Source organism: Erpetoichthys calabaricus, chromosome 7 (assembly GCF_900747795.2).
Source record: "Erpetoichthys calabaricus chromosome 7, fErpCal1.3, whole genome shotgun sequence".
Taxonomy (NCBI): Eukaryota; Metazoa; Chordata; class Cladistia; order Polypteriformes; family Polypteridae; genus Erpetoichthys; species Erpetoichthys calabaricus.
In genome coordinates this window covers 145,706,056-145,729,182 of record NC_041400.2, presented here as the reverse complement: position 1 = coordinate 145,729,182, position 23,127 = coordinate 145,706,056, and the positions used below count along the sequence as shown (strand labels likewise).

General features: G+C 39.6%; 1 protein-coding gene across 2 annotated transcripts in view; it reads left to right on the top strand.

The window, feature by feature from the left end:
- The window catches only part of c7a (complement component 7a), a 52,594-nt gene that overhangs the window by 7,820 nt on the left and 21,647 nt on the right, over nt 1-23,127 (top strand). For both annotated transcript variants that reach the window (XM_051929611.1, XM_028805517.2), the window contains exons 3-8: nt 632-707; nt 2,762-2,903; nt 8,239-8,380; nt 11,947-12,085; nt 18,955-19,092; nt 19,183-19,426. In XM_051929611.1, the coding sequence (XP_051785571.1) occupies nt 632-707; nt 2,762-2,903; nt 8,239-8,380; nt 11,947-12,085; nt 18,955-19,092; nt 19,183-19,426 (881 nt within the window). The remainder of the gene's footprint in view (nt 1-631; nt 708-2,761; nt 2,904-8,238; nt 8,381-11,946; nt 12,086-18,954; nt 19,093-19,182; nt 19,427-23,127) is intronic.

The following is a 23,127-nucleotide window of genomic DNA, read 5'->3' as shown; positions in this document are numbered from 1 at the left end:
TCAATGTTTTGTGCAGGTTTTGTGTCTGTTGCTAGGGCATTGCTATGGGTGATACCCCATGTTGAGCTTTGTGTGACGTTTGGGGTCAAAGTTATAAATCGTGGCTGATGAAACTTCAGGAGTGTCCAGGTTTGTGGATAATTCCTAAAATGAAATTAGTATTAGGATAAATCACAAAGTATAGGCAATGTGAAAATATGCAGTAACCACAATGGATAGATGCTGATGCAATACAACATGTTCACAATGACTTATGGGTAGTTTGAACTCACACAGTACAGCACTCTGCAGTTAATCTAGTTGAAGCCAAGGTCAAATGAAAATAAACTCTCTGCTGCGGGATTGCACCATTTCAGAAATAACAAGCCATAGTAAGATTTATTTGGGCAGAGGCAGCAAAGGACTGATGTGCAGACTTTCATCTTGTGATAGTGGATCTGTCCAGAGTGTGCCCTTCAATTAAAATAAAAAACATTGGAATTATAGGGGAGCTACACTAGAAGAAGCTGACTTTGTCTTTTATTTTAGATTTTGTTTTAAATGATTAACAAGACTCCTACACTAGCATCTGATTTGGAACAATAGAAAATGACAAAGTTATAAATTTGTATTGCTATTTCTGTTTGTTTAGATCTTCCACTCCAGTAAACTGCCAGTGGGGCCCTTATGGCGAATGGTCTGAATGTGACGGCTGCTCAAAGACTCAGGTATGTAAGGCTACACACCTTCAGCTCAATTCAGCTTAGTTGATCAACATATTTACCAGCCATGCGCTACCTATCAAGGACAGGTAATATAATACATTTTTAGAAAATGTAATATCTCCGGCCCTTTGTATTCCTTCGGCACCTTTCCTCTGTATCTTTGTGTGTCTGAACCTCTCTTGACCGGTGCTCTTTCTCTGGACTGCATTCTTATAAAGCCTGCTTCTCATGCTCTGTCATTTTGAGGTGCCTTGCCATGCTTGCCTCCTGCTTTCATAGTTCCCATCTTTGAAGGTGACTCTCAGTGTTCCTCCTACACCTTTACTCCTCCTCGTGTGATCCACACTCACACTTCCTTTTTTGATCGAATCACCAAAACCAAACAAGATTGCTCCAGGAGACCGGACACACACACAGACCTTAGCATTATATTATATGGTGGATATATAGTAGATACTCATACTAATGATTTAATCTAAAAATACAGCTGTGAAGGTCTGTGTGATCTTTATGCTTTAGATAGATAGATATTACATCTTGCCTGAAGAAGAGACCTAAGTTGCCTCGAAAGCTGCATATTGTAATCTTTTTAGTTAGCCAATAAAAGGTGTCATTTTGCTTGACTTTTCAATAGATAGATAGATAGATAGATAGATAGATAGATAGATAGATAGATAGATAGATAGATAGATAGATAGATAGATAGATAGATAGATAGATAGATAGATAGATAGATAGATAGATAGATAATACGGGTTTGGAGGATGGATGGATTGTTATCTTGGGCAACATAGTGACACACTGGCTATTACCTCTGCCTTTCAGTTCACCAAGATGAAGTTCAAATCCAGGCTCATTCTCTGTCAGTGTAGCGTTTGCATGTTGTCCTTCAGTCTTCATGAGATTTCTCCCATATTCCCAAAACAATCAGTTTAGGTTGACTGTTCCAGTGTGGGTTGTTTTTTCACTGTGATGTTCTGGTATGATCTACCATAACTGATTTCCTGCCTTTGGCCCAATTCAGGTTTCAGACCTTGTATCCCTAAATTGTACTAAGCAGATTTAGGAAACATTTGTATGGTTATCTATCAACATATCAATTTTGGATTGCCTATTTGTAAAAAAAGAAAATGATAACCATTGACTTACCTTCCCAAAGTGATCTTAGAAGAAGGTGTGAAAATATGGTGCAGCTGGACTGATAGAATTGAGGAAAGCAATTTGAAGGATTCTGAGGCAGACAGAGTGACCGCATGGTTCCTGACTTCAATATACTGTAGTCTCCAATTATGTTAAATTTCTTTTTATACTTACAAATCTCTTTAAGTTCAACACTTCCTCAAAAGCAGTTACAATTCACATTCAAAATGTGTCTCTCCATCGTCTTTAAAGCAGCATAACTCATCTCCATTTATATAACTGAAAAATATTTGGTTCCTCTTTTCCTTGTGCCAGAAGAGATACATCAGCATTTAGACATCAGGTGAACGGTAAAGGGAATCCACCACATGATTGAAAAACTGTGCGTTTCAGTGCTGTGCTATATCTTGGTGGCTCCAGCCTTACGGCACACATCAAGACCTCAGCTGCCTTTGCCATGGATGCTGGATGATAGTTTGGCCCTGGAAAACAAAAACCATATTGTAGCATTTAACACAAAATGTGGCATCCATGAGATAAACATGAGGGGTTTTCTACTCAGATATTTATCTAATTTTATTCGTAATAAATCCTCTACAATTATGGCTGCCACATCCAGCCACATGCTTTATACACTGTTTTGTGTTTTCCTTTGGACGTTCCTTAAGTGATCAGAAATTTCACCATAAGAATTTCCAGTTATACAAATGACTGGTATCACTAATATAACCAACAACATTATACAATCCAGCAGAAATTCCATTTCTCTACTTCACAGAGTCATTTTTTTAATACTCACCTTTCTTAACTGATTAGTAGCGACACAAAATGAACACATGAGGCAATCCGTTAGTGTATTGTGTTCATGATGGAAGATGTTTACAAGCAATAAATACTTCTTTTTCCTTTTTATATAGATACGTAGACGCAGAATATTCATTTATGGGCAATACGGTGGAAATCCTTGCACTGGAGAACCGACGGAGACCCGCTCCTGTGTTCCAACAAAAGGGTGTCCTCTAGAAGAGGGCTGTGGGAGTCGATTCAGGTGTTCTTCAGGTGAGTACAGTAGCAATATGGCCAAGATGGGACAATCATTGATTTGTTTATTTATTTAAGCAATGTTTGGTATGTCAGTATTGGAGAGGTGGCAGGAGGAGTTACTAATAAATCTCTATCAATTTTAACATTTTTTGCCGCATTTATGTCGCATTAACATTTCTAACACAGAACATAATGAAAACTTACATATCAATAACATTAGTTTCATAGGCAACCGCTTAGCATAAGTATGTTTTGTAGCAGTAAAAGAAATAAAGTTAGAGTATTCAAAAGAGTTTGGAAAAATATACAGCATAGTGTTCCTAAAATCTGACTGATTTCTGTTAATAGAAAACAAAGAGAGGTAAGAAAATAGTAAGAAGAAAGATGGACAAAATGTTGAGTAAGTGACTCAAATGTTTTGCATGATCAGTATGATGTGGTCAGAACACGGGTTACATTCAATTAAACAATTTCTGCAATGGCTGCAAATGAAACAATTCTTGGGAATTTGTCTAACTTGTTTTAAGCTACAGAGTTCGTGTCTCCCTATGACCCTGCTCAAGATGAAGGGGTTTAGAAAGTGGAGAGATCGATGGGTGTTGTAAGCAGTAACAGGACAGATCTGATCTCCCAGTAGTCCCCTTGTATTCAGTGATTACATCTACTACACTGATATCATGAAATTACATAGTATGAAGCAACACACTGAAGTTCAGCATCCTGCTCTGCTACATCAAAATACAGCATTAAAACTCTGGTTTCGTTTGCATTCTTTTCAATGATGTCTCCTCGCTTTGTTTACTTGCAGGCAATTGTAGTGTTACGTTTATTATTATTTACATATTTATAAATTCAGATATCAAATACATCTCAGCAATTTGAAAGTCATAGACCTGCCCAAGGAGTTTTTAAATCATTTATTAAAGTATGTTATTTTACTAAAATAATTTAGAGAAAATCATTTTTTTTCTGTTTCAAGTTTGCAAATTCATTTCAGTTTGCTTTGAGGACTTGCCTCTCCTGTCACAGTGTGGGGTAGATGTGTGTGCATGAGTGAGAATACCCCCCAATGTGCTGTACTCCGGAGTATAAACCCCTCCGTGTTTATGCAATCATGGATTAAGAGGTGTCGTACTTGAAGTGTTTAGAATTATGAATGAAATTAGTGCAGTGGATTCCAGCTGTTACTTTAAAATGAGTTCAACAAGAACATGGGAAAACATTTGGAAAGTCATTAACGGCAAATTTTGCACAACTGTTAAAAAGTTTTTCTTCGTACAGAGAGGTATAGACACATAAAATATGTTACCAACTAGCGTGGTAGACAGCAGGAGTTTAGGGACATTCAAAACTCAACTTGATGTTGAGTTGATATTGGCGAGAATTGATGCCGAGTTGGTCCACTCCTACAATTACCTGGGATTCCACATCAATGATAGGCTGGACTCATCTCAGACACATAAGAACTATAAAAGAAAGGGCAGAGTAGTTTCTTTTTTTCTTAGGATACTGCAAAGTTTTAATATGAGTAGTGACATCCTTTACAACTTCTAGAATTCTGTGATGACCAATGCAATTTTCAAAGCTGTGGTATCTCGCAGGGCACCCTGGATATCATCGAGAGAAGTCACAGTGCATGGCTCAGTGGCAACTCTGGTCTGTACGGGGGACAGAGAAGGACGGATGTGAGGGCTCTGAGGGCAGATAAACAGGCGTTTGTTAGAGGAATCTGTGAGCAAGTGACACACCATCTGTGGTCTAGCGACCCATCTCCTGTTTACAGAGGAATCAAAGCATTACGCACATCCGAATCTGTTCCTCGGAGAGTTGCAGTCAGGGTGGCTGATGGAACGGTCCTTATGGATGACACTGCAGTTGTGACCCGTTGGGCTGGCTACTTTGAGCAGTCCATGGTTCTTGAGGCTGATCCTCTAATTAGCTGTGAACCACCCAATCTCACTGAGATTGCACAGGTGGTGAACTAGCTGAGGGGAGGAAGGCTGCAGGGATCTGTGGTATCCAAGGTGAACTTCTCCAGACTGGTGGTAAGGTTGTCCTCCTGGCATTGCAAGAAATCTTTGCTTCCATTTACGAGACTGGCATCATCCTAACTGACTGGAAAACAGGACTTGTCATCCCTATCTGGAAAGGGAAGGGTGACCGCCTGGTTTGCAGCAACTAAAGGGAGATAACACTGCTCTCGGTGCCAGGTAAGGTCCTTGCTAGGGTCATCCTCAATAGGATCCGTGATCACTTGCTCACCTACCAGCGACCGGAACAGTCTGATTTTACGCCTAAGAAGTTTACCATCGACCACATCCTGGCACTGACAGTTCTCATGGAGCGCAAACACGAATATCGGCAGAGTTACTTTGCAGGCTTTGTCAATTTTCATAAAGCGTTCAACTCAGTTGATCGAGCTGCCCTTTGGGACATCCTGAGGGTTCGTGAGATACCCTCGAGGTTGCTGGATATCATGGCTGGCCTGTACACTGGTACTGTGAGTGCTGTGCAGAGTGGAGGCAAAACCTCTTTGTTTTTCCCAGTTGATTCTGGGATTCCCCAGGGGTGTTCTTGCACCTACTCTGTTCAATGCTTGTGTGGACTGGGTGTTGGGCAAGGTCGTGGGGTCCAACGGCTGTGGGGCATCTGTTGGTGAAGAAAGATTTACGGATCTTGACTTTGGTGATAATGCTGTGATCTTCGTGGAGTCAATGGAGGCTCTGATCGGGGCGTTCGAGAGACTGAGTGAGGAGTCTGAGTGTCTGAGCTTCCGAGTGTCCTGGATAAAAACCAAGATCCAGGCCTTTAATGACCTCTTGGGCACAGCCATTAGCAGTGTGTCTGTCTGTGGAGAGAATGTCGACCTTGTCGAGAGGCTTGGCAGTGACATTCATGTCTCTGGTGACTCTTCCTATGAAGTCAGTAGATGGATTGGGAGTGCATGGGGTGTCATGAGGTCACTGGAAAGGGGTGTGTGGTGCTACCAATATCTATACAAAAGGATGAAGGTCCAAGTCTTTACAGTCCTGGTGCTTCCTGTCTTGCTATATGGTTGCGAGACATGGACGCTATCCAGCGACCTGAGACGAAGACTGAACTCCTTTGGTACTGTGTCTCTCCAGAAAATCCTTGGGTACTGTTGGTTTGACTTTGCGTCGAATGAGCGGTTGCTCATGGAGTCATGGAATGAGGGAGCATCAGTTACGGCACTACGGCCATGTGGCACGTTTCCCCAAAGGTGATCCAGCTCGTAAGATCCTCATTGTTGGGGACCCGAGTGGCTGGACCAGGCCAAGGGGTCGCCCACGTAACACCTGGCTGTGGCAGATAGAGGGTCATTTCCGGAGGTTGGGACTGGACCGCGTGTCTGCCTGGGGGATGCCAACTGGGATCCCGAGTTGTTTCATCATGTAGTGGGTGCGGTAGAAGGTTTTCTGTGTCTCCCGGCACTGTTTCAAAGGCACAGAGGAGATTCCAAGAGACAGGCAGTTACTCTAGGATAGCTGGACAGGGCCGTAGAAGGTCCTTAAACCATCAGAAGGACCAGTATCTGCTCCTTTGGGCAAGGAGGAACAGGATGAGCAATGCCAGAGCCCTACAAAATGACCTCAAGCAGGCCACTGGTGTGAATGTCTCTGACCAAACAATCAGAAACAGACTTCATGAAGGTGGCCTGAGGGCCTGACGTCCTCTAGTGGGCCCTGTGCTCACTGTCCGGCACCATGGAGCTCGATTGGCAGCTGCCATAGAATAACAGAATTGACAGGTCCACCACTGGGGCCCTATGCTTTTCACAGATGAGAGCAGGTTCACCCTGATCACATGTGACAGACATGAAAGGGTCTGGAGAAGCCGTGGAGAACGTTGTGCTGCCTGTAACATTGTTCAGCATGATCGGTTTGGTGATGGGTCAGTGATGATCAGGGGAGGCATATCCATGGAGTGATGCACAGACCTTTACAGGCTAGACAATGGCACCTTGACTGCCATTAGGTATTGGGATGAAATCCTTGGACCCACAGTCAGACCCTGTGCTGGTGCAGTGGGTCCTGGTTTTCTCTTGGTGCACAACATGCCCGGCCTCATGTGATGAGAGTATGAAGGCAGTTCCTGGAGGATAAACAACTTCATACCATTGACTGGCCCCCCATGCTTGCCTGACCTAAACCCAATAGAACACCTCTGGGACGTTATGTTTCAGTCCATCTGACGCCGCCAGGTTGCACCTCAGACTGTCCAGAAGCTCAGTGATGCTCTGGTTCAGATCTGGGAGGAGATCCCCCAGGACACCATCCGTCGTCTTATTAGGAGCATGTCCTGATGTTGTCAGGCAGGCATACAAACACGTGGGGGCCATACAAACTACTGAGTATGATTTGGAGTTGCTGCAATGAAATTTCAACAAAATGGACTATCATTTTTTCACTTTGATTTTCGGGGGATCTTTGAATTCAGCCCTCTGTAGGTTGATAATTTTCATTTCCATGAAACGATGTGGCATCCTTTCGTTCCTAACACATTACCCGGTCCATATCAGTAGAGCTATCTAGCAGGATTTTTTTTCCCATTGAGTGTTAAAAGTGTTCCTATATATATCCATCCATCCTTCCATTATCCAACCCGCTATATCCTAACACAGGGTCACGGGGGTCTGCCGGAGCCAATCCCAGCCAACACAGGGCGCAAGGCAGAAACAAATCCCCGGGCAGGGTGCCAGCCCACTGTGGGGCAATATATACAGTATATATATATATATATATATATATATTGAATTTCTGTAAAAAGCCCTGGGGACAAACAATGTTCTCTCTACCTTGCTATAGAGATGCTTTGATATTTGTAAATTTGGAATCTCACCATACAATTTTATAATATTAAAAGATGAAGAATCTTATAAATGGCTTATTATTCCCCTTGCTTTAAAATCCGGGCTTAGGCTACATTTCTAATTGTGTCATTTTGTGACACTGGCCATACTTCTTTTTAAGTACCAAGAATGTGAGCAGTAACTTAAAGCAGCAGGTTAAACTCAAAGTAGAGAAAAGAATTGCATGCACTTTTTTTTCCATGGTGGATTTACTTTGAAGCATATCTTGGCAACCTGTTTTTAGGAAAGCGTAATAAATGACCTGTTTAGATGACATAATCCATAGTAAGGGATGGGAAGGAAACACATCCTTAATAAGCACATTTGTCAGGAAGGCTATTAAGGAGTAGCTGAAGAGGAATGCTTCAATTTAGTGCCTATGCATATCTCTCAAAAGTGAGAACCAAATGCCAATGCCAAACCTACTGTATCCATTTATTTGCTGTTAATTTTAAAACCTGTTTTTTCTTTTCCCCAAAGGCAAGTGTATCAGCAGGTCTCTACTATGTAATGGAGACCAAGACTGTGAAGAGGACGGTTCTGATGAGCAGCAATGTGATGATGTGACCAAAGTGTGTGACAACGATAAAGTTCCGCCCAAAGCACACCTGACTGGAGCTGGGTATGAGCAGCATGCATACTAAACTAAAGCTAAGATGATTGCTTAGATCAGGCTTATTCCGTGGAGCTCAGAGGATAAACCTTGCAGCAAATATGGCATTTGTGTTCAATAGCAGAATGTTAAAATGCACCCACGTATGATAAATGTCTAGATTTGTGAAGTGCTATACATCGTCTGTTTTTTTTGTGTGTTTTTTTTAATAATCTGTGCCCACACATTTTAGTTCTGCCTCTTTACTGCTATACCAGAACATCAGTTAAAGGTCTGGAGAATCAATTTAAAATGAGAATAACAAAAATCATTTAAGATATTCAAATTAATCATTTTGAACAGTAAATTGTGTTAAATATGAATTCTCAAAATGACATTGCAGTTTCGTCTCCTAAAGCTTGGTGTATTTCACTCCTCGTTCCGCTGTTCTCTGTTTTGACTCACTGACCTGGCAGAGTCTAAGCCAAAGCAAAGCAGAGCATTTTAGAGAGTAATCTCTAAAATACTAAAAATGACTAGGAGAAGAAAACAAAATGGGCCTTGTAATTTGCACTTCATGTCGGCCTGAGTGCAGCTTGACTCAAATGGTTTTATGAAAGCAAGACGATTTCATTATTGCTGCATTACTACATGGCACAGTCCTTAAAACAAACAAACAACCGAAAATGGCTACTAATATTGTTTTCTCAGTTTTGCGCAAACACTGTGTATACAGTGCTAATTAAAAAAAACGTGTACTAATGTAAAAAGATTATACATTTATATTGTAACTAGCAACGCTACATGTGGAAAACGGATAATAGCAAATATTTTTAGATTATTCTATCTCCTGCCCTAAATGTACCTTAAGTGCCTTCCCTCGCGAGTGTCTCTTCACTGGTGCTCCCTCTCTCGGATGTGTTCCTATACGGCCTGCTTCTCAGACTCTGTCATTATTTTCGAGGCACCTTTCTTGCCTCCTTTTCACTTGTATACATCCCACCGCTTCTCCTCCTTGTGTGTCTAACACTCACACTTTCTCTTTCGATTGTGTCATCAAAGTCAAATTGACCAATCACACCAAAGCCTTACTGACCAATCCTTCTTCTCTCAGGGACAGGACACACACAGACCTTATTGTTTTATTATACAGTAGATAACAATTCAGAACATAACTCAAAACAGCACAAAATGTACCCAGTGTATCCCACATAAAAATACAAGGAATATAAGGTGCACAATCAGCTACAAGAATGAATCTTACAGTGCATGTATACATCACTTCATCAATCCATCCATTCATCCATCTTCTAAACTAATTACTATTACATATATATTGACTAAAATTTCATAAACAATACAAATGTCTAATTTAACTGAAAATCAGAAAACTAAATGGAATGTTGAACATTTTCTTTCTTGGAAAACTCAATTTTCAGATTTTTTAAGGATTGAGCTTGTTAAAGAAAGGTGGTATGTACAGTAAATACTGTTTCCTGTCAACAACCACCACCAGATATTGACTCACAAATGCCAATTATCTGACCAGATAATTTATGTATGTTAAGTAGAGTCCATTATCTCTGACTGCTCTTTCCCAATGTGCAGCTTATTAGTTGTCAAGGAGTAGAAGCAAAGAGGAGAGGAGTAAAGGCGGCAGAAGTGCGGAGAGACTAAAGGACAGAAGGGACTGAGTTGGTTGATTTAGGCATTGTGGGGCTGTTTATTATATTTAGATTAATAAATGTGTGTGTTTTGGGACATTCTGTGTCTGTCTGTCTGTGCCTGGGGGCTGTCTTTCCACAATGCAAAATTTCACACCACACTTATTATTATTATTATTATTATTATTATTATTATTATTATTACAATTGTAAATTGAAAACACACTTTCAGAAAGGCAAATTTATTAAAAATGAAAAACTAAAATCTCTCATTCATGGAAGTATTCAGACCCTCAGTTCAGTACTGTGTAGAAGCCCGTTGGCCAGCAATTACAGCTTCTTTGGTAAGTGTCTAAAAGCTTTGCACACCTGGATTTCAGCAGTTTACCCCATTCTCCCATGCAGATCTTCTCAAGCTCTGTTAGATTTGATGGGCTGTATCAGTAAACTGCCATCTTCAGGTCTCTCCACAAGTGTTCTGTGTGATAGAAGTCTGGGCTTTGCTGATTCACTCAAGTGCCATCAGAGACATTATCCTGAAGCCACTCCAAAGTTTTCTTGGCTGTATTGCTTTGGGTCATTGTCACGCTAAAAGATTAACCATCTTCCCAGTTTAAGGTCACATGCGTTCTGGAGCAGGTTTTCTTCAAGCGCCCTTCTGTATTTGGATGTATTCACCCTCAATTCTGACCAGTCCCCCTTTTCCTGTCACTGAGGAGCACACCCACAGTATAATGCTGCCACCACCATACTTGACTGTAGGGATGGGATGAGGCAGATGATGAACAGTGCCTGGTCTTTGCCAGGCAAAGTACTTGCTTCTGTTCAAAAACTTCAATTTTTGTCTCATCTACCAGAGAATGTTTATCCTTATGCTCTCAGAGTGCGTTGAATGCTTTTTGTCAACCTCCAAGTGGGAGTCAGCCACTCTATCATGAACACCTGATTGAGTACTGTTAAGTGCTATTGTCCTTCAATCAAGTTCTTCTGCCTCAGCAGAGAACTTCTGAAGCTCTGTTAGAGTGACCATTGGGTTCTTGGTTAACTCCCTGACCGAGGCTTTTCTTGCCCAGTTACTCAGTTTGGGACAGATGGCCAACTCTGGGAAAAGTTCTGGTGGTTCCAACCTTTTTCTATTTCACAGTTATTGATTCCAATGTGCTTGTGGGAACACTCAAAGCTTTACAGATGGTTCTGTGCACTTGTCCTGCTCTCTGTCTCACCATAGTTTGATCACAAATGTCTATAGAGAGTTCTGTGGACTTCATGGTTTATTATTTGTCCTGACATGCAGTGCGAATTGTGAAAATATATTTTTGGAAGTCTGTTGATATGTAAATCCATACGCTTCTCTAAATAGATTAATAGACTCAAGATTGCATAGTGGTGCCTTACACTTCCAGGAGGCAGTGCTTGAATCTTGACCCAGTCCTTGTCTTTGTGAAGTGTACACATTCTCCACATGTCTCCTTGGGTTTTTTTTTTTCAAGCAACCAGATGTTCCTCCCATATCCCAGAGATCTTCATGTTAGATTAACTGGTGAACATAAATAAGCCTAGCGTAAGGAGGTTTGAGTGTGCGTGGGTTTGCCCTATAGTAGACGGGTTCCCCATCCAGGACTGTTTCTTCCCTTTCACCACAAAATGCCCTGGCACTCTGACATCTTGATAACTGGATTCAGCTCATACAAAAAAAAGAACTATGAATGGATGGATCCATCCAGTGTTCCTTCAAAGAATTAAGCTGTATTATGGACATGGTCAGCAAAGAATGAGGTTAAAAAAAGAGGCAAAGTCACAATTGGAATAAAAAAAAAGAGCCAGAATTAGAATGACTGATATTCCTCATGAAAATGATAAGTTACTGTATAAAGTGTGTTTTTATTCATTCTTGTACACTCCATAATGTTTGTTCCCTTTGATTTTTTTCAGCTATGATATTCTAAAGGGGCTTACTCTGAGCAACGTCATCAACACACAAAGTTTTGGTGGCCAGTGTCGGAAGGTCTTCAGCGGAGATCACCGAGACTTCTTCAGGCTGACTCAGAGCCTGCTTAAATACACATTTCAGGTTGTTTAAAACTTTTTTAAATCTGAAAGAACAGATCTGCTTAAGGTAATATCGTAACACTTCTGCAGCACAGTCCACTGGCATACAAGTAAAGCAGTTTTTTAATTATTCAAAAATTTCACAGAATAAAATCTGCAGGCAACCTCTACCATCTTTAGCAGTTTAAGGATTAGACATTAATCACTTGTGTCTGAATTTTCATTTTAACTTTAAAAATCTAGACAAATGTCTACATAAATTAGAGTGGTGTATTTTAGGTAAAATAACACAGCAAATTAAACTTTTTTGTCCTCTATAAGTATGTGCAGGTTTGATAGCACGGTGAATATTAATGCTGCCTCGCAAGCTCCAGGCATTTGGTTTCTGTTCTCAGTTTGGTTGCTTTTCCGGAGTTTGAACATTTTTGCTAATTCCATGTAAATTTTCTCTGGTAACTCCAAAATGGGCAGGGTGGGTTAACAAGTGATTAAAAACTGACCTACCAAAGGCGAGGCTGGTGGTCATGTGTGTGTCTTGCGACAGACTGGCTGTATTCCCTTCTGGGTTTAGTTTTTTTACTTGCCTCTGATCTTTCTAAGATAGGCTAAAAAATTACTTCAGAAAACATATTGCTTTGTTTTTATATTCTAATCTCTAAAAGACACTTGGCACACCAGGGGCCTCATGTATAAACGGTGCATACGCACAGAAATGTTGCGTACGAACGTTTGCACGCTCAAATTGCGATGTATAAAACCTAAACTTGGCGTAAAGCCACGCACATTTCCACGGTGCCTCATACCCTGGCGTATGCAATTTCTCCGCTCGGTTTTGCAGACTGGCGGCACCCAGCGTCAAAGCAGTGCTACTGTTCCTGTGTGATCACCCTTTCTTTCTTAGACCCACATTCCTGACGCGGCTTTATAAATACACTGAAATTATCTGCATATAGTTTATTAGTGTAATGCATCTGATTGTAATTAACCTGTAGCAATATAATGGTCCAGGGAATAGCCATAGTATTCCAAATACCATAACTGCTTTAGCATTGTAACTCTCACTGCATTTTCTTCTTCTTTCAGCTGCTCCCGTTCAGGGTTGCCACAGCCAATCATCTTTTTCCATATTACTCTCACTGCACCACTCAGAGTATTTATATCACTGTATCTGAGTGGGGAATCACAGCAGCAGCTGATCGGAAAGAGAATTATCGGTATACAGTTTCAAGCACACACTACCTCAGCCATGGCATAACGCGTCAAAGTCTTTCCTGTACGGACCTTGTGTTTCAGAAACAGTTTCATCCCAAGAACTATAAACACACTCAATCAGTCCATCAAGTGCTCCTTGTAGAACTGTTTGTACTTATAAGTACAATTACCTCACTGTAAACTTGCACTACAGTTATAATATTGCACAACCTGCGCCACTTTATAAAGCGCGTATGATGACAATATCATTTTTAAGATGAAATGCAGCAAAATATGTTGCTTATAGTATACAGATAAAACTTTAACTTCATTTAAATAATCAGTATTGTTAATAATTAAACATGTGAGGACACGGTGCTGCAGCGCTAGCTAGTTCACTGATAGCTCCTGCCTTGCATTGTATTATTGCTGGTGCTGACGTGACACTGGAAGGATAGACGGATAGAATAATTAAACATGTACTACGAAGATATTTCAATGTTCTTTAAAAGTTTTGAAGAATCAGCGTTCTAAGCTTACAGATGGCTTAACGTCTGTTACAGAGCTGATTGTGTGGTATTTGGAGAAAGAAAAGTAAGGACAGGAATTGGAGGTTAGTATGTTTGAAAGAGACAATTTATTACAGAAGTACTATTTCATCGAAGGTCGCTCATGGCGCAGCAAGCCTCTTGCGTGAGATATGAACAATCACTGCGCCACCGTGTTCCCATGTTTAATAACATGCTTTCATTCCTATCATCATGAAAAAGATATCACGTATACATCTCAGTATTTTAATTATTCAGAGAGCTGTAATATCATGAATGTAATGGATTCTGTGTCCTGTCGGAGAAAGAGAAAGAACGGAAGCACATAGTGATTCACACACATAGAGCACATAGAAGATCAAACACAGAACAAAGCATTTAACGTCCTACTTTAGTTACGATGGGATTTGAGAAACTAGTAAAATAAATGATTTTAAGATGAAGTTTATGATGTTTTACTTTAATGACAAAATATACTACGTGATTAAAGTGGACATTTCGAGATTAAAGTTGACATTTCGTGCTTTTTTCCCCACTGTGTGCCTTTTTTTTTCTCTGTACCCTAATAAGCTTTCATATGACACTCAGACGGTGGGCTACGACTCGCCTTTTCACGGCGACTTTGATATGTGACAACTTCTTTTTTATTTCGGGCACTGTGCAACTTTATGAACTTGAGCTTTCGAGTTTCTCCGACACACTATGTCACTCGATCAACTTCCTTTTGTTGTTTATACCACTGTTTAAACCAACAAATAGTACGTTTTTCCTTTGCCTCCACTTGGTATTCACTGAAATTCTTATATTTTCCCCTGTGCTTTTCCCATTGTCTTTTCACAGAAGGCTATTTATATTGATTTGCATATTCAAAGAGGCATAATTCTGGGAGTAGTTGGGGCGGGACAGAAGGCGCATGCACGTGCGTTACTTTTCACGCTGATCGGGATTTATGTAGTGGAAGAACGTGAAAGTTTGCGTGCGCACAGATTCCTGCATCTGGATTTTTCTGTGCGTACGCACATTCCCGCTTTTGTGCTTACGCCATGTTATAGTGTGAGTTCTATGCACGGCGTTATACATGAGGCCCCAGGACTTGGGGAGCCTTGGGATTCTTTTGAATCCAGTCATGTTTTATTAGTTGTGTTCATCACTAATACTCTGTGAAGATATGGCTGACTTGAGTAAAGACAAGTCATTTTGTCAGTTCCATTTTCTCTGATTTCACTTCTCATAGAGTACCTGGAATTTTCTCTTAGGTAGAGATCATTTCTGATTGGAAACAAGGAGAAAAAGCACTCACTAGACGCTGGATTATTATTTATTTAAAAATAAAACATTTAACCATTCCAACTGGAGTTATACTGTATATATATTGATAAAAGGAAACACAACAGACAGAAATAAGTTTGGGATTCCACCCCATATATTATAAATGCTATAGTGAAGCAAGCCGCAACACTGCCGAGTAATCTCAAAAGACTGTGTCTAAGACGGGAATGACTGGGAAAGGCAAGTGGCTGGCTTTATAGGTGGTGGGAAGGAAGAGGAGGGTCCAATGAGGAACAGGTGGAAGTGAGGTCAGTAGGAGGGCATGGTCTGGTGATGGAAGTGGAACCTGGCTGGGCTTTAGGTGGTCTTTCCTTCTGGTGATCTGCAGAGGGAGGCGAAAAGACATTAGTGTGCTTCTTCAACCCCTGACCTGGCATTTTAGCCTTAGTTAAGCCCGTTGACTGCCTCCCATCCGCACGTGTGTGACTATATATAAATATTAGATAGTAGCATAAAATATGTATCAGACAATAGAGGCTGAGAGGGGACATGCAATATCATTATTTTTTTTCCTTGTGAAGAGAATTACTTGGTTTATTTGTCTTAAAAAGTGGCACTTAACCATTGCCCCTGGTGAGTTTGCTAACACTTGACAACAATTGACAACAACTGATAACAACAATGATAGCAACTAATGAGAATTTGTGTGGTATTTACACAAATATCAGCCCATTTGCATCACGCATTTCTCTTGATGGTGCAACCATGTTGGATGGTTTGTCTGCTTTGCATTGCTTTGTGTCAAACTGCAAATGCTAACGTAGGCACATTTTCAGTACTGAGATCCAATCTGATTTATTTTGGGCAGCTGCCTCCTCACTCATTGACACCACTAATAAAGTAAACTGCAACAGCTTCAAGTTTACCGTTAGTGAAATCCTCTTGCCACCAGATGATACCAGGCTTCGATGCATCCATTTATTCCGATACCAAAGATGTGCAAGTTTTTTTATAGCTGTCCATGTGCCAAATTTAATCTGGTCCCCTACTTTGTGTCTTCTTTGCAGAATGTCCTCTGGGTCTTAACTTGATTGTACTTCATACACAAGGTTTTAATTATCATATGTGTCCAAAAAGCTAACGTTTATCTTTGGGAAACATTTTGTTTTCTCAAGATCTCGAGAAAATCATTCCATTATCTTAAGAAAACAATAAAAAAAATCTAATTATATTGCCCATCCTCTCTCATCTTCTGAATTAGACCGCCCAAGTAACAATAAGACTAGAAAGGAACTGGCAGTGCAAACTGATTGGCACTACAGTTGTTAATATAACTTAGCCTAGGCCACACGTCAATCAGATATTAAATCAGTTATGAATAAGGTCTTAAAAGTTCATCTTCAAATAGTGAGGTAACAGAAAATGTCAAAGTAATATAAAATAACAAAAACACATTTTTTGGAATGTAACAACTATGCCCTTTTGGTTCATGTCAAAAACACACACCTGTTTCATCATATCTAAAGTGCAGTGCAACAGTGCAGCATACTCCGTGTCGTCTGTTCAGACTGAAAGCACAAAGCACCGTGGTTAGCACTGCTGCCTTCTGGCATTAAAGATCTGATTTGCAGCCAGGTCTCTACTTTTGTGCAATTTGCTCATTCCTCCAGTGTTTTCAAGTGTTTTATTCAAAAGCTCTGATTTCTTCTGACATCCCATAATAGCATTTGTTAGGGGTTCAGGGGAGACTCCAAATAGTGCTGGTATGTTGGAGTGTGCCTTCTAGGGGACTAGTGCCTCATGCAGGTTTGGCTCTTTTCCTTACTCGTGAGATCTTGAGGTGGTCTTCTACTCCCTTCTGAGCCTGTAAGGAAGAAAAAAAAACCAGGTTTGATTAACGTACACAGTTCATTCGACAAGCTGGACTAAACATTTCGTCTTGATTTCAGAAATGAAACCCAGCCAAAAATTCTCAAAGTAGTTTCAGCTGAAGCCAAAATGAAGGCTGTTCAAAATATAGTCTTGTATTTCAAGCTTATGTAGGACTGACAACTGTGCAGCGTTTGGGGCATACAGTATATACTGACTTTATTAAAATGCCTGTCTGTGTTAGGAAAAACAAGGACAACTGTCCAATCTGAGACAAAGCTGACACACACCGACATCCAGAATGCAGAGTAAAAGGAAACGTCTGGTATAACAGATTTGCTTAATTGTGGGCATCTATAAATTAATCTCATTATCTGTTTTCATAATTCATTTTTTATGGCTTTATTTCAACATTTTTGTCCTTCTTTGTTCTTTTTGAGGGTTTGGTAGACACTGAGTTCATTTCTGCTATCTCATTTTCTGGGATTCATTTATTTTAACGGTCCTAAAAGTATTTGGAATCTTCTCACAACACCATTTTGTTTTCTCATGGATGCTGCCATTTTGTGTAGTTTTGTTGTAGTGATTGCTAGTGTGTTACTATTGGTGATATCCAGCGTGTGCCTTTAGAGGTCACATGGAGGGGGATTGTCCATAATGCAAAGCAAAGTGTAGAAGTAGGAAAATATGGGGAAGCAAGGGGATGCTAATAGAAAGTATGGAAATAATAAAATCGGACACCTCAGACTAATTTGAGAAACTTTTAATTGAAAGTGCACTGACTGCCTTCTAGTAGGCAATCAGCTTCTCAAACTGTCTTACAGCACCAGAAAGCTCATAATTGCAATGCTTCTCACATAGCTTCCAAGACAACAAATTTAATGCAACAAAATAAAAACTGCATTGGTTTTATGAATAAGTCATTTTTTGGGAATGTTTCTAAGATTCACATTTTGCCTGTGTTACGCACTTCCTACATTTTTTTTCCTGTAATATTTTCTTCAGTTTTTCCCTTAGTTCTCCTATTTGTATTTTTGTTAGTTCATTTTCTATTAAGTATCACCTATCCATCCATCCATTTTCTGCTACTTATCAGGTTTGGGTCTTGGGGACAATAGTGTAAGTAAAGATGCACAGGCATACCTTTTCCCCACCATCTCCTCCAAGCTGGGATATACACTATAATCTCTTCAACATGTCCTACGTCTGCCCTGAGGTCCAGTTGCTTTCAGTGCAGACAAGCAGTGGCCCTGCTTTGAGCTCCTCCTGAATTTATTTTTTTATTATGTAGTTGTTTCATTGTTTTTTTCACAGTTATGGTTATAACTTTCCTTGTTTAATGATTTAGTGTTGATTTGAGTCCTGTTTGTTTCATTGAATTCAGAGTTTCCTGTTTGTTAATTTCATCTTTCTTAAATATATTATTTAATTAAAAAACCAGTTGAGAATTTTAGGTGAGTTCATTCTGATACTGGCTTTCACATGTCATTTTGCATAGCTAATAGGCTGGTGAGGCACATGCCGTGTGACCCGTGACATGATGGTTGACCGTGATATATAAGACAGCTGTTTGCAGCTGAGCTTTAAGACCCTTTAATGAGAGAGACTGAACTCTGGATTAGAAACCTTGTTTTGCTTTTGACTACAATTTTGCTTTACGATTTGAATCTAATGACCCTCTGCGTCAACTCTCTGTTGTTTAATTCCTAAAGGAAAAGTTTAACACTGCTGCTCTTAAAATAACAACTCGTCTGATTGGAATTTCCATTCTGTCAAGTTTGAACTAAACAGCTGTTTTGTTTTCTTGTTTGGGCTTCTTTTATTGAACTCTTTATTAAATTGAAATAAAACACATTCTACATTTAATATTCCAAATTCTTTTTGTATTTTAGTTGTATGGTTGGATACAGCTAAGTTTAGGTTGTGTAAACTGGATTATCTAATTCTTCTTTTCAGCCAGCTTTGCATCTGTCGTGAAACTAAATCCATGTGTATTTTTTATTTATCATTGCAGGTCAAAATTGATAATGACTTTAGCTATGAATTTTATAACAGCAGCTGGTCTTATAAAAAGCATACGGAATACCACATGACTTCCAATTATGAGGGGTCTCAACATGACATTAAGGATTTTGAAATCAGCAATAAAAAGGTAAGAAGAGCAAAGACACACATCATCTTTAATTCCATCAGTCATTTGACTGTCAAAATTGTATTTATTTATTTATTTATTTATTTTCAGAGCAGACAGATGATGGTTGTTCGGAATGATGTCGAAGTTGCCCAATTTATCAACAGCCTACCAGAATTTCTGACTTTGTCTGAAGCCTTTTGGAAAGATCTGACTGTCCTCCCGACTTCCTATGATTATCCTGCGTACCTCAAGTTGATTGAGCGCTACGGCACTCATTTCATGAAAGAGGGCTCATTAGGGGGTCAATACAGAATGTTCTTTTATATGGACACAGAGGTCATGAAGCAAAAAGGTACAACCCCATATTACTAGTGCTGTGTTACTTAAAGTATTTCGGTCCACAGGCATACATAAACGCTTAGTGAACTGTAAGAAGGACCTTGTTAAAAACTATCAAATGACAGCTGACTTTGGAAATATGAAGAACATTTAGGTTACGCATTTAATGATTACAGTAAACCTGTATGACAGTTTAAACAAAATGTTAAAAATAAGAAAAAGTCTTCTGGGCCATCCTATTAAGGCTTATCTATATTTTTTTTATTTAGTTCTATGTAACTGTACTCTTATTACTTGGTACCTCTCTGGGTTGCTGGGGCTGGAGCCTGTCTTTAAATGTTTGATTACACAAGTATTATCATGCCCTTTCATGGGCTGCCAAAAGTGGGCACAATAAAGTCAAAATGTCTGACAGGGTCTCAAAAGTGAGGTGCCAATGAGAGTGATCAGAACATGGAGAAAGATGCTTAATGACCTCATGTATATAACCTGCTAACTCTCAGAATCATGCATAATCCATTTCTCATGCAAAATCAGGATTTAAGAAACATGAACATGGCGTGAAAATTGACTTAAAGTTTCAGACATCCACAAGTCTTACACAATCTTTGAGAGCTGGGATTTTAGTGACTCCAGGACAATGAAGTGAACAGAAAAACTCATTTCATTGCACTTTTCTATGACACGTCAGTCACATTCTAGACTCCTTCATATAATTATATCATAATTTATTGACATGCTGTCTCAATAGAGCGGACTTCAGTGTTGGTAGTAATGCCCAATGTATATGATTAATGTAAATTGCTGTAGTGTGCATCCTATTTATTTTGTCTATAAAAAAGGACTGCTGTTCGTTGTATAATATAACTAGCAATAACAGCATTAACTCTTTTGGAGGATATCGCCAGGGACTGACTAAAGCAAGTTTTCAAGGATCATGATGATTTTTTGGCTTATGATGATGCCTGGCTTATTAGAACATTAGAACACTCTAGCGAGAACAGGCCATTCAGCCCAACAAAGCTCGCCAGTACTATCCACTTATTTCTTCCAAGAAAACATCAAGTCGAGTTTTGTAAGACCCTAACGTCTTACTGTCTACCACACTACTTGGTAGCTTATTCCAAGTTTCTATCATTCTTTGTGTAAAGAAAAACTTCCTAATGTTTGTGCGAAATTTACCCTTAACAAGTTTCCAACTGTGTCCATGTGTTCTTGATGAACTCATTTTAAAATAACAGTCTCGATCCACTGCACTAATTCCCTTCATAATTTTAAACACTTCAATCATGTCACCTCTTAATCTTCTTTTGCTTAAACTGTAAAGGCTCAGCTCTTTTAATCTTTCCTCATAATTCAACCCCTGTAGCCCTGGAATCAGCCCTAGTCGTTCTTCTCTGGACCTTTTCTAGTGCTGCTATATCCTTTTTGTAGCCTGGAGACCAAAACTGCACAGAGTACTCAAGATGAGGCCTCACCAGTGCATTATAAAGGTTGAGCATAACCTCCTTGGACTTGTACTCCACACAATGTGTTATATAACCTAACATTCTGTTAGCCTTCTTAATGGCTTCTGAACACTGTCGGGAAGTCGATAGCTTAGTCCACTATGACTCCTAAATCCTTCTCATAAGGTGTACTCTCGATTTTCCGACCGCCCATTGTGTATTCAAACCTAACATTTTTACTTCCAATGTGTAATACTTTACATTTACTGACATTAAATTTCATCTGCCACAAATCTGCCCAAGCCTGTATGCTATCCAAGTCCTTCTGTAATGATATAACGGATTCCAAATTATCTGCTAATCCACCAATCTTGGTATCATAATCCACCTATCTTGGTATCATTATAAGTCTATTTAGACTTCCTACAGCCATTCTCTTGGAGTAGTGCACTGAATTGGAGTCTGCATTACAGAGATCATCACGCTGATATCACATGGTCCCTGTTTTCTTACAGGTTTTTAAAACCGTAGAACATTTGGTGATGGATGCTTTTCAAAGTGAATTAGCTGACTGATCAAGAATCTTGCAGTCATCCCTGAGCTGCGTCATGCCATCTGTATGGAATGGTAAACTTTCAGCGCTATCCAGACACATGACCATCAGGTTGAGCAGGCCAAGATCAAATAGTAATTTGCAGTGATTGCTGATTTTCCTAGTTTAATTGACACAATTAAAGACACCATCACAGAATATATTTGCTTTTGTAAATATTAAGCTCTTTCATTCAATTAATATACCACTAATATGTGATGCTCAAATGTGTCTGATTAACATTGTTGCACAGCTCAATCCACAATTCCTTTATTTTACCAAATAAAGTGTGGTAGGCAGACTTCAGGGTCATGCTGTATGTCATGGTTGGCTTTTTGGTAAGTAAGCCTAATTGACAGGATTGCAATTGTGTTTAATAAATTACAGACAAGTTGTATAATCTTTCTTTCACGTAATAGTGGGTACACAACAAGAGAGGATACATAATGAAAGGCACTCACTCCTGTACACAATCGGTGATAGCAGGGACCTTTCATTTATTTAAAGGTAGATGGTGATTTTTTGACTCGTCAGACGGCACACTGCTGAGCTGTGATGTGATGTGATGGCTTGTGCACTACTGCATATCATGACTCAGAACATGGACAGCCTCAGGATATCAATGCTGTTCTGCCAAAGCAGAAGTAATATTTATTCTTGGGATCAGAAGATAAAATGTTAATCTGAAGAACCACCTGGGTCGAAACCAAAGAGAGAAACCCAACTTTCACCAAGCCATAAACATGAGACAAGAATCAAAACCGTTAGACAGACAGTAAGCCAGAAAACCAAGAACAAAAATAATAAGTAGTGCCGGTTAAGCCTTTCAGTTTATCCAAACATGGATACAAAAATGACATATAATATGACCCTTTATAGGGGCACACAGTTGACGACATGTGAGCACAATCTAAGGGAATTCTGGGATGTTGTCTTAGCAATGGCTGATTCAAAGATTACTAAATTACACCACCAATTGATATTCAAAATGGCACGTGAAATGAAGCTAATAAATGACTACTTTGTCGGGAACTAATATAGAATGGAATAAATGTGTGAATCATTTTCCTTAACCTCAGAAAACCCCGGAATAGCCATCAAGAAGTGCCAGAAACTTGTCAAAAAAGCGAAAAAAAAAATTCATAAAGAACACCAATCACAATAAACACAATGGCAACTTGAAGATGTTTGGATGTTGTACATTGAATATATGGGGGTTAATATGGCAACGTTGACATTTACTTGGCAAAATTATTGTCTTTTTTTACAAGTTCAATAACATAGCAGTTCTGTGCATTAAGCCCATGTCAATTCACGCTCTGTACTGCCAGCAGTCTGGACTCTGTATGATGCCACCACAACTTCATGTATTCTTAGTTTTCATTTTCTGCCTTACTTCCTTTGCTCTTTTTTGATTTGTAGTAAAGAGGTCGCACAGGAATGTGGGCAAATTTATATGATGATCAGGTCGTGAATATTCAAAAAAGGCGTTTTCATGCCATATATGGTTATTTACAGGCGGTGACAGGGAGTGGCTTAAGGTGCGTGCACAAGCGCATAGTTAGGAGTTGATACGAGATTTATAAAGGAACTTGGTGTGGTACGGGATGTACATATGGTTTTTTGATTTTGATTTTTATTGGTGTGTATGTCGTTTATGCCTTTCAGTCATAA